The 13,100-nt window shown below is 37.7% G+C and overlaps 1 protein-coding gene across 1 annotated transcript in view; it reads right to left on the bottom strand.

The window, feature by feature from the left end:
- LOC136884547 (uncharacterized) overlaps positions 1-13,100 on the bottom strand; it is an 856,985-nt gene that overhangs the window by 320,049 nt on the left and 523,836 nt on the right. The window contains exon 2 of the mRNA XM_067156801.2: positions 11,764-12,135. Within this exon, the coding sequence (XP_067012902.1) occupies positions 11,764-12,135 (372 nt within the window). The remainder of the gene's footprint in view (positions 1-11,763; positions 12,136-13,100) is intronic.

Raw genomic sequence — 13,100 nt, 5'->3', positions numbered from 1 at the left:
ATACGAGAAAACCGAACTCTTTACTTAAGCTGGTTTTCTTTATAATCAACCAATAATAAATTGCTTTTACATTACAAGTGAACAATCCTCATATTAGCAAACGACCTAGAACGTGTAATCCCACAGTTACATGGCGATAAATTGAAGCGACCTCGTGAATCACTTCATTATGAGGTACAGCTAAGCTGCCACCAGCATTTAAACACTACTTGTTGTGGTACTAATTCTCCACTAATCTGAAGACCGTGGGCCTGATCCTGGATTGTGTCCCAATTTACACAATACCATAATAGCTTTGGTACCAGCCTGATGTCTACGAGTTCAAGCAGTATCTCTCATATACAAATATTTTAGGAAAAAGGTCATGTATTCAATTAATCTAAACGTGACTTGGTTGAGTATTGTCTGTAAATGATAAATATAAAAAAGTCTTTACATTTATTAAAATAAATAAAATACTACCTAGATTAAAGCCACTTTGCTTCTTATTATTCGCGAATGGGTCACTTGGACCCACGCCGAATCAACAGTTGTTTGCTTCCCCTTTAAACCCAGAATTCCTTCCTACGTAGTGTTTCCATTGCAGGGTGCATACATGTCTGTCAGTCTTTCTCTCATCATCCTCAAAACTCCATGCGAGTGTGATGTTTCTGATTTCATCTCGGAAAAGTAGATCTGTTGATTCTAATTTCTTCAGGCCATTCTCTCTCTGTTTTTGCTAATTTGATCTGGCGGTTCTGAGTTCATTATTTCTAAGTGTCTCATTAAGTTCATTCTTCGCGTGCTTACTGTAATTTTGGAGAATCTTTGATATATTTCCGTATATGGGTTTGGAAAATTGACTCCATCTTTGATACTTATTCCCATGATTTATCTCATTATTTTACCTTCTTTCACTTCTAATTGTCCTTTTAGTGTTTGTGTTGGAGAATGAGAGTTTCTGATACGTAGAGGGTTTGGCTGTTACAGTATAGCTTCAGATTTTGCAATTCCAGGAAAGACTTCCTGTTGTAAGAAATTTTTTTTGTTATCTGAAATGCAGTCTCCATTTTCTGGAGTCGTGATTCATTAGATTTACTTCCATTACAATTTTCAGTAATCCATTCACCTATATATTAAAATTATTTCACTCGAGCGGGTCATAAACATCTGCAACGTTATTCACCCTGGTAAATAACGTTAGAAGGAGAACTGATTTTTGGCAGGACTTATGAATGTATTTTTCAGAATATGCAGGTTTCTTGTACATTGCATGACCTAGAGTACCATCGTTCTTCTTGTATACTAGCATATCAAGAACACTTCTATTTCCATTGAGAACTTGATCCTTCTGTTAATGGAATTTAGGTGCTTCAAAAATTCATTTGGTGTTTCTCTTGCAAGTGGCTAGGCCGAAAATATGTCACTTACTATACATAACGATGGAAGCGCTAAGGTTTCAGTGACGATGTAGTAAATGCAGCAGACTCAAGGTGTTTCAAGAAAATTATTGCAGACCTTGGTAATAGAGGTGAGCCAATTACCGCTCCTCCTATATCTTCGTCTAATTCCCTTTGTACTAGAAGTAAGTAGATTTTAAACAAACTGATGCCAGATTGCTCAAGTCCTCGTGGAGGTATTTTCTGATGTAAGCAAGATTTTCTTCTACTAGTATATTAGTAAACATTGACGTAAAGTCACAGCTGCACAGAATGTCACCTTCGTCCACCTGTAGATAACATAACCACTGCAAGAAGTGTTTCGAATCTTCAGCATGATGTTCTGCTTTCCCTGTTTCTGACTGTAACAGTGATTAGATATAGCGAGCCAACTCATGTGTCACAGAACCAATGGCGCTCATAATTAGTCCAAGAGGCATATCATTCTTGCCTATTTCTGGAGGCTATTCATGGTTGTAAGTTCCGGGACTGAATCCAGTAAGCTATTGTGCAAAGCGTTCTGGAAGTGTTGAGCTCTCAACAAGTCGAGTGACTTGTGTATTATTTTTTATTGGGATTCCTTACCTTTCTTCTTTTAGCAGGTTGTTCAATTATACTTCTTAATCAGTTGTATTCATGATGACAATCATTAACCTTGTCATCCGAAATTACAATTATGCTATCGTCTTTGAGAAACACATCAGCTGCCTTAAGTTCACCAACCTTGGCCAAGTTATAACGTGTTCCTTCGCGTTTTCCAGCAATAACGTTTTTGGTGTAATATTCTGAGATCCCTTCACAACATTGTAATTTTGTCTTTGAGTTTAATATGAACGGGTAGTGCAGCAACAAGTTAACAGGGAAGAACCATTTAATTAAATGACATGGCTTCAATTTTATCAGTTGATCATTTATGTTCCTTACACCATACAAGTCAGATTTATCTGTGCACTGTGCATATCCTATCCCACCTCCACAAGTCCTTCATTCTTCACAGACATTTTACCATAGCTCGTATTTCAAAAAACTCTCATTCCATCACAGTCTTAACACTAGATCTGCTAATAATTCCCTCCTTGCTTTACCTACAATATAAAACTGCCATTTACGATAATTCATTCAAGAGTGATTGCCTTCCGTGAATGGAACATTCTCTTGAAAGTGTCAGAGGGTTAAGCGCTATTCTAACTTTCAAAGAAGCACATTTGAGGAGGATCATTTGTAAACTTGATGCTGCTACTCACAACCTTTCTACTGTCGTGGATAACCTGGTAGAAGATAAGTTCAAAATTCTTCATAGTTTTATATTTCAAATGTTACCAAATTTTATGCACTACCCTCTTTTTTACATGTAGGATATTAGTTTTAAGAATTTTCCTTATATTATTTTTAATTTCTTTCAACTTAATTTAATTTGAACAATCATAATTTGCGTATATTTCAGTGCCTGCTTAGATAGAAGAGAAGGCCTGAAGGACTTAATCTTGCCAGGTAAAATAAATCATCAGCAAATAATTTGCGAGAACGTCCTTTCCTTGTAACATAGTTCGGCCGTTAAGCTACTCTCGAAAACATTGAAACCATTAACGTAAATAGCCCTTCCGCCTTAAAAACTGACCGGATCATCGACACGCTTAAGTGTCAATTAATCAATATATTCTTCGAAACAATCACAAAGGAAATTGCCCCATTTCAGCACATTCTTATATTCTGAGTTATGGGACCTACGGATAGTTTTATTTTCCTGATCCACATGGGTGTTTCCTTTTATTTAAATTATAGCGGTATTCTTCGATGAATCGTGTATCATCTTCTCGCGTCCCCGATAAATGTTAACAGGAACAGATACTGAAGTAAAAAATATTATAAATATGAGTAATCAAAATTTACATTGTTTGTATCTTCAAGAAGGGCTGATATGTTCTGGACTAAAGTATGCCAGGAGATAAATAGAGAAGGAAGACAGTAAAAGATATTGTTGCCAAATGTCCTATTATTTTTGTAGGACATGGCTTCCTTAATTTTCTATTTTTGGCTACTGGCCAGGCTCCCACCAGGGCAATGAATATTAATTATTTAGTTTCGTTTTATTTATTGTATGTATTTAGCTTCATTTGCATTGGTTGGCGGTGAGAGTAAGTTAATGATTAGGACAGTAGAGAACACTGCAGTGTCACGACACAAGAGATGTAATCCAAGTGGTATCGTGTACGAGAGATTTGCATGTGATATACATACAGATGAACCGACCAGGCAGCCTGGCAGGCAGGCAACCAAGCAAGCACACAGGCAACGAGGGAAGTATCCTAGCAAGCCAAACCAACAAGTAGAGAGGCTGGTCAGACGCACGTATTTAACTTTGGAGGGGAAGGGAAGCTGTGGATGTCTGGTGAGAATTGCATGTGTATGACATTCAGTCCAGACACAGCTTTACTTGCTACTCTGTATTAAACTTGCACACTGACCATATTAATTTTTCATCCATACGGAAGTAGGAGGATTACTGGGCTTGTTCGGAATTAATTGAAACAGTCCAGACAGTTACAAGTCCAACTGTTAACTACTCCTTGTTACCATATTAAAATTAAATGTAATGCTCAGCCTACGATGATGATAAAGTCAGCTTAAGGGCAACTATACAGACACCGTGCATTTAAATATTAACCTGTATGCATCATATAAGTTGAAACAATTATGAAACAACAGATCACGGTTTGGACCTGAGAGCAGAACATCCTTAAATTGTGAATGAAGAAGCTACAGCAATAAGAACTTGAAGCTGTAAGCCAAGAAAGCAGACGAAAAATGGAAGAGTTCTAATGGACGACATCGCTATAGCACGGAAGTTTGATATCCTGTGAAAATATTTTATTAAACCTAGAACTATCTGGTGTATCATTTGCATGTACTATTACTTAATACTTTACAGGCAGAAAACTGATAAACTAAACAAATTTTGGCGGTTAACTGGTAAACAAAATAATCCATGCTTACTCTCTTATGTACTCTCTCAGACACGCATCTTCATCCTACCCTGAAAGATCTTCATGTAAGTACGTCTGAAAGGAATTATGCTATTTATTACTACGCACCCGGTAGAGAAATGGCTCGGCAGATATTTTTCTATAACGCAGGCGATGTATTGTCCTAGGTATCTTGCAAATTTCAATGTAAAAATGCATAGATATGTACGTCATTCTATATTATTCATAAAAAATTTGTTTTAATCTACTTACTAGTATAATTAGAACTTAAGGGGATGGTGGCAGCTGATGAAATTTTAGACTTTACATTACCATTCTGAACGATGACTGAGTAGAGTCATTACTGACTTCTCGCGAAAGTGCTCACTGTTCGAATTTCGACCAATGCAGATATAAATGATAGTTGATATTAAAATTCACTTCCCATTGGCTGTATATTGATGTCCTTTCGCTTCTGACCACAAAAACAATAAATATGATTTCAGACATCCATCTGGGAACATCAAAGACTTAGAGCCGATGATTACTACGGCTCATCGTATCCCTTAAGGGGCTCCGATATGGTAGAAAATTATAAAATTTATGATTTTCTTTTACTGATTATTGATCTTTGGAATGTCCTGTTTAATTTGGTGAATAATACATACGTTTTTGTAACCTAGAAATGCTTTAAATAAACTATTTCAGAGGGAGCAGTGTGGGCGTGGCAGTTTTCTCAGCGTTGCGTCAACTGATTCTGCACCGAACCACGGACTCTGTACCAAAGGAACTGATGTATGATGCAATCACAACAAAACACAAGCAGCAGCGAAAATAATTTTTCACAAGAATGGTTTACAATACGCTGTCATACAGGAACTTAAGCCAATTTTTCAGAGACAGGCGTGGGGAAAGAGAGAGACAGCGCTATTGCTCCAAATCGGGGAATGGGGGGCTGCACTCTGGTTAACCAAGAGCAGTCGTCTTTTGCACCGTGCACAGTGCATGCACCAAGCGCATGCATCCTGAGAGGCCCTGGTTTAGAGAAACACTGACGTGGCGAAATATTGCCCTATAAGAGTTCCTTTGAAGTGAAACTATAATTATGCTTCCAGACACAAGACCCATGTATTTCAGTATATTCAGCCACCACTAGAAGGTGCTGGGATAAAAAAACACCCGAAGGCCAAAAATGTACTGGCTGAGCCACTCAGCCTGAAAAGTGATATAGCACAGGATGTATAATTTGATGTACATTCACTGAAAAGAAATATGAGCACATGGTATCGTATAAGTTCCTCGCTAGGTACACACATTTCAGAAACAACTGAACCTATATACGGAGTGGCCTAAATGTTAACGTTTGACGAGAAAGTACTTCACGGATTATTGGAGGTAGAGAGGTGATAATTGATACACATAATTGACATGACATGGGGTTTTATCGGCACTAAATAAAGTAAATAAATCTTCTCTTACAGTGCCTTTTCTGGTAATGTTATTATTCCGCGATTGCAGTCCCATCTGACGCCCTCTCCCACGGCATCTCCTTTATACCGTACACGGGTCTCGTGCGACTTCACTGACGTGTTGCTGTCCAACACCATCTGTTGGCCTGTTTGTGCATTTGTTTTCGTCCCTTGATCTTAGTTCGCATTTTCAAGCACAATTACTGTTAAGGAAGTATTCCAAAAATCCATATTTAAATAATACCATGATTTTAAAGAAATTATAACAGTAAATTTTGAACGCTACGAAAAATACGAGCAATCACATTCTTATTTACCACTCCCTGTGTTTCCATCTTAAACGGAATTAAACGTATTTTCACACAAATCCGTTGAAGATCTTGGCTTCGTGTGAAATCCTTGGGCTAAAAGCAGCGTTACATGCCAACTAACAGGATCATTTTAGATCTATATTGAAGTCAGGCACTACTGCAGAACATAAACCTCGCAGAAGATATTAACCCCTTTGCTTCGATGACTGTCCATAAATGTTCACTGGACAAAAACTGTTTAAAATGATTGGAAGTTTGACAGAGTTTTTATAGACCTTAGAGAAAATTAAAAGTGTGTAACAAAGTAAGGTATTCCTCCCAGTAATGTTCAAGTCACATGCGTCTTTAAAACCCGATCCTGAAAGAGTAAATCTAATACAAAATATGATTAGAATGTATTCAGTCTTTCACCGTTATGGAGGAGCACAAGAGGATGCATGGAAGGTAACAACCACCGTTACGGACTTGAGTTGACATGAATGAGATATATACACCAAAAAATTGCAAAGGATACATTTGTTATTGGAAAAACCAAACCTTATATATCAAAATATTCTTCCTGTCCTTTATTCTCCTTAAGAATGGCCACGCCTCCCAGCCACATGTGGATATGCAGTCTGTCAGAACAACGTTCGTTGTGTACGTTTTTCTATGCGAAAGTATAAAGGAAAACGAACCTTAAATGCATTATATTGTAGAAGTGAGTAAATACGTCACACAAACATGCGTTCTTACTGGTTTGATACAGCTCTCCATGCCACCCTATTCTGTGCTAAACTTTCTACTTGTACACAACTACTACATCCTATATCTGCTCGAATCCGCTTGTCATATTCGTACTGTGGTCTACCTCTACCGTTCTTACCACCTACACTTCCTTTAGAAACCAACTGTAGAAGACCTGGGTGTCTTAAGATGTGGGCTGTCATTCTATCTCTTCTTCTCGTCAAATTTAGCCAAACCTATCTCCTCTCACCAATTCGATTCAGTATCTCTTCATTCGCGATTCGATCTATCCATCTTACCTTCAGTATCCTTCTGTAACACCGCACTTTAAAAGCTTCTATTCTCTTTCTTCCTGAGGTAGTTATCGTCCATGTTTCACTTCCATACAATGTTACGCTCCAGACTAAAGTCTTCAAAAACATCTTTCGAATTCCTACATCAATGTTCGAGGTGAACAAGTTTCGTTTCTTAAGATAGGCCATCCTTAGTGGTGCTAGTCTGCATTTAATGTCCTCCTTATTTCTACTATCATTAGTTATTTTAATATCCAAATAACAATATTCAACTATTTCCTTTAACACTTCATTTCTTAATCTAATATTTCCTCCATCACCTGACTTTGTTCGACCACACTCCATTACTTTTGTTTTGGACTTATTTATTTTCATCTTGTGCTCTACCACCAAGTCTCCGCCCTTATCATTCAGCATTTTCTCCAGACCTTTTGCAGAGTCAGATAAAATAGCAATAACATCGGCAAATCTCAAGGATTTTGATGTCCTCTCCTTGAACTTTGATAACGTCTCCAAATTCCCCTTTTATTTCCTTTACTGCCTGTTTTATGTAAACATTGAAAAGAAGAAGGGGCACAAACTGTAGCCTTGCCTCACTTCTTTCTGGATTGCTCCCTCTTTTTCAAAGCCCTCGATTCTTATCAATGCAGAGTGACTTTTGTATAGACTGTAGATGATTCTTTTTTTTTATCGGTGTCTGATGCCGATCACGTTCAGAATCTCAAACAGCTCTGGAAGGCTACGGTAAGGTTCATTTAAAAAACGCATAACATAAGGAAATGAACACAACGAAAACTGTTATGATGGACTGCATATCCATATGTGGTCGAGAGGCGCGACCAGTCATAAGGAAATAATGGAAAGGAAGGGCATTGTGACACACTAGGTTTGCTTTCTTTAACCACGTTTTGTATGAAGGATAGGTCTCAGTGGTTTTATTGTACTGTAAAATGGACAAATGATTACACTTGAAGTCTTAATTTAACATGGGAATGTCTGCTAGTATGTCCGCAGAACTATTCAGCTTTGCACACAAATAGGGAAATTCATTGTGGATTTTTTAAGACATAACTCTACTTTCTGAATTTAACCTAATCGTTACAGATCTTCATTTAATTCTAGTAATATTCCTGAACATAGCCTTCAAGTGACGTTCAATTTTATGATCTTGCTACGAAAGGAACGGTTTGTACTTTATTATGATCACTCTTCAATCTTCATATCAGCTTACGTTCTGTGTATCACAGTTGATGTAAATGGACACGGATAAACATTATTTTTCATTTTTAAATTGAAGTGTCATTTGTTAAAATGGTACGAGTCACAAAATGCAACCATTTGGGAATACAAGGGAAACTGTTTTATTGCACAATTGGTTACCAGTGAATGATATTTTATCAATATATTTATTTCAATTTCATGATCTGATGTATTAACACTTTCTAGTGTTCCTTAATGTGTACAGATTTATGTCATTTTAACAACATGCAAATGACACATGAACTAAAATGTTTTTTACATGACAATTTAGAAAAAATATACCCATAAACATTCGTTATTTTATTTCTCTACTGCTTTCGAACTAATTAACTAAATCAGTGTGTTACAAACATCTTATCTATAAAAATAAATAAAAATTGAAGTGTCTTATAATTCAAAACCTTTTCTTTTTACCATTTCTGTCTGTTCATCTGTCTGTCCGTTTGTTTTGAAAAATCTCCGAAACGGTTAGACCGATTTTGACGGGATTTTCACTGGCAGATATCTCATGGTACAGGGAGTAACTTAGGCTACTTTTAAATTTTCAAACCATTCAGAGGAGGGCCGATAGGGGAAGATATATAAATGATAGGCGAAATATCTAATTAGTCGTACAAAGAGGAGGCAAGCTCATTGTAAGCCTCTTGACGAAAAGAGCAAAACTAGGTAAGCCATACTGGCCACAATATCATGTTTTAAGGCCCTAAAACACAACCATCATTGAGATATTGATACCACACTAGCCCTGCTCTAGGAACCCGATAAAGAAACGACCAGCCGTAATCACTGGAACGTCAGCTCAAGGATTCTATAGGAGCGAATGTGCCACCCAAAATTGGTACACATTTGTAATAGTTACGAAATGTCGGATCAACCAAGTACATTCAATAATATTTATATTTGTGGTACTATCCAGTGGCAGAATTCTTACACTATAATTTCAAACCTGACAAATAATTTAAGGAAGTACACCAGAGATATAAATATCTAATGAACTCACTCACACAGATAGTATGAGTAACTAAATCCAGTTTTATGATAACCCCTACGAAGAACGGGTACTTCTGCTAGTCGTACATACAGTACTAGAAAAAGCACTCTAAAGTTTTCTTGTGTCTCATCTGCTGAGAAGTACAGATGAAAGATGGTAATGAAGATCAGGTGTCGAAGAGTGCAGAAACACGAGTACGATCACGGAAGAAAGAAAATTTTAAAAAAGCAACATTTGTTGGACATGTTATCAGGATGGACGTGGAGAAAATGGCAAACAACGGGTAAGACGAAAGGAAAGACGGGAACCGAGTGAGCTGTCTGGACTGTGATGAGGATTAAGGTGGAACGGACAGATAGCTGGAGAAATGAACATACACCAACCAATATATCTGAGCTCAAACACAGAGAAGGGTACGGGAAAATAGAAGCACCAGTGGGAGAGACAAGAGAAGAGAACAGGATACAGAAAAAATCAGGTAAAGAACGGGAGATGAGAGAGCGGATGAAGAGGTTTTGGGAGGAGAAGAGGTAAAAGCAAACCATGACAAAGCTGCCCGAGGTCTTACAGCGGCTGGGTACGTATGACTCAAGGTTCATGAAATCGATCAGTTTTTCTAAGATTACGACTTCTAGTGCCCAGTGTATCCGAGGACATGTTGTCTCTCCAGTTCTGTAGTTGCCTTCTAATACATTTCATGTGAGAGAACTACACGTAACGCTTTGCGAGGTTGTTGTCTATGGATGCAGTTTCAATTGTGCTGGCTAGGAATGGCAAGAAATTGGCTGTGGCCTTGCGAAAGTACCATCCTAGCATTTGCCTGGAGTTCAAGTCAGAAATAACCGAAACGGTTTGCTGACGGGGGATTCAAACCTACCTGTCTCCACAATACAGAGCTAGCGGCCATAACTGACTTATCTGCAAAACACTATTCGGCATCTTCGAATTTTTTTCTGCTTGTATGGGACGTGCAAAAACTGGGTACGGAGTCATGTCAATTAAATGAACATGTCCTATTTCTAGGTTTCAGAAAATCGAGCTAGATGCTAGTCCATGAGGTGGGGCAATGCTTTGTTCCATCTCCGTATATCTTTATTAAAAATAATAATTGTATAAGTTGTAACATTTTCCTGTCTTCCTTTGATCTTGCCTTTGACAAAAAAGGTTTTTTAGTGTGCATTTTCAACTATTCTTTGAAGTTCAAAGTCTCAAAATTCTTCAAATTTTTAACCAAAATTCTCCTGGATTGCTACTTTTTAATAACATATTCAGTGACTTTTTCAATACTGACTAAAATATCACAGATTACAGCCGTATTAAAGCGTAATGCTTCATAACTTACCACAAGCTACTTCGTGGGGACATTCGTGCTCTGTTAGGGGAGTCAGAACTGAAATATCACCATTTTAACCAAAACTAGAATTTTCAGTTTTAAACTAAAATATCCCCCCAATTCCTCCCTTTAAATCTCCGTTAACAATCTCTCCTTAACGCCAATCTTAAGGCTCTAAATGCTGGAATCAAGGGGTAGTGGAACAGCGTATATAGAACAAAGCCACTAAATACTTTTGCGTCAGAGTTCTTGTGATATTCACCTGAAATTTTCAAATAAAATTTGAAAACGTACAGGAATTTAAAGTAGTTCCGTATTTTATTATCAGTTGAAATTTACCTTCATATTTTTGTTCCTAAAATAACACGAAACTAGATTTTTGGCAATTGAATTAATAATGGAGAGTTGAAAAAATGTGTATCTCCAATAGTTTTTACCCGATTGCAAACCCTGCAGTTGTTCTTAAATATATGGGGATTTTTGACAAGTCTGCAAGTCCGGAAAATGAAAGTATGCTGTATGAAGCATTGCCCATTCAACATATAGAATAACAATTATTGTCAATAACTTTGCAACCAGTTAAATTATAAATTCCAAATTGTGTGTGGGTAAGTTATATCTTATTAATGCGAGATTTTATTCCAGATTGGGTTTTGGTAACGGGTAAATTATAGAAGTTCAAAATTTCATTCAGGATTCCTCTTAACATAAACGAATGCCTCCACCTGCTCAGATCCCAAAATACCCATAAATTTAAAATGGACAAAGGATTGATTGACGCCCTTTAAAAAGATCACAATTCAATTAAAACGTACATTGCACCATTTTTGAAATGTCAAACCACCCCTTCCTATGAAGTAAGCTCATCTTGGAAGTAATATCATTACAAAGTTTAAAAAATTAGAATGTACAACTAACATCACTTAGGAAAACGTATTCTGAAAATTATGATTCTAAATTTTCAAGTACGATCGATAAGAATATTTATATCGAACTCACCGAAGACGACCATCTTCTTGGTCATGAAATCTTCGTCTTTGAACGTGGAGACAAAGCACTTGTACTCTCCAGAGAGTTCAGTAGTGGGATTGACAATGTAGAGAGCACGATGCATGGTGGCTTTCTGGTCCGAAGCCCGATGGCCGAGGTTCAGCTTGCCACGCAGAACTCCCATCTCTTGTGGCTTCTGCCCTGGAATCCACTGATACACTGGTGCTGGCTCATTGTTGAAGAACCACTTGATGACAAGACCAGAGTCAGGTTTCTGTTCCTCCTGACGTAATGAATATTCACAGTCCAACAGAGCTCCACCTGAACCGTTACGCACTGCAGGAGGTACCCGGAGATCTGTGATCTGCACTCCACCAGCACCTGATAACAGAGAAACACGAAAACTGTGAATTAGAATTAATTTTAGATATACATATATACATACTGTACCCTTTTTACCTAATCGCCTTATGGGTACAATACATACATGTTCGTAGTAGAGTCAGTAAGTTCGTGGACAGGCCGCTTTGTGTTGCTGTGGTACACTACAGCGGAGAGTTTTCACCACAGGATGTTACTGCGACAGTTCTTTGCTAGTCCCAGCAAGAGGCAATTGTGTGCATACAGAATAAGCAGAACTATGGTATCCGCTGTGAAGCGCAGTTAAATTTGAACGGCGGAATTTGAAAATATCATAGTTTGAGTTAGAGCAACAGGAAAATTTCAAGTTCTGTCAAAAAAAAGCAAGCAAGTCCGCTTTCGAAAAGTTTAAGATTATGAAGACCAAATCGTCCGTATCACCGCGACGGGAAAAGTAGCAAAAAGGTAGATCAAAATACTATGTGATTCATGAACTGTTAGCGCCAGACCACGAAAATAATGGCTGTAGTACATAGGTGTAAACTGTGTTGCCTACACTCTAGGTGTCAAATATACTCATCCCACACCCTGGATCTCACGCCCCCAGGCGACTACTGTTCGTACACGACATGAAAAAAGAATCTTTTCCTGGTCAGATGAACTACCTAGGAATATTTCTGAATTAAAAGATAAGATACAGCCATTTTTGTTCACCAATATTTTTTACCATCTACAGTACAGTTACGAACAATACGTAAGTCTTGAGGGTGCACACTTTCAGCATACGGTATACTGCGACAGTTACACGAGTATTGCCGTAGTCATCTTTGATATTATAATAAAGGTCAGGAATGTCATGGAGTAATAACTTGGAACGCAAACGAGTATCAAGTACCCACATGCCGCAGTAAGGTCGTACTATGCGATTTTCATAGATTGTTCGGTAAGCCCTGTTATAACTCCTAGCATTATGCAACTCTACAAGG

This window comes from Anabrus simplex, chromosome 12 (assembly GCF_040414725.1).
Source record: "Anabrus simplex isolate iqAnaSimp1 chromosome 12, ASM4041472v1, whole genome shotgun sequence".
Lineage (NCBI taxonomy): Eukaryota > Metazoa > Arthropoda > Insecta > Orthoptera > Tettigoniidae > Anabrus > Anabrus simplex.
The sequence above is the reverse complement of the archived record's forward strand: the minus strand, read 5'-3'. Positions and strand labels throughout refer to the sequence as shown.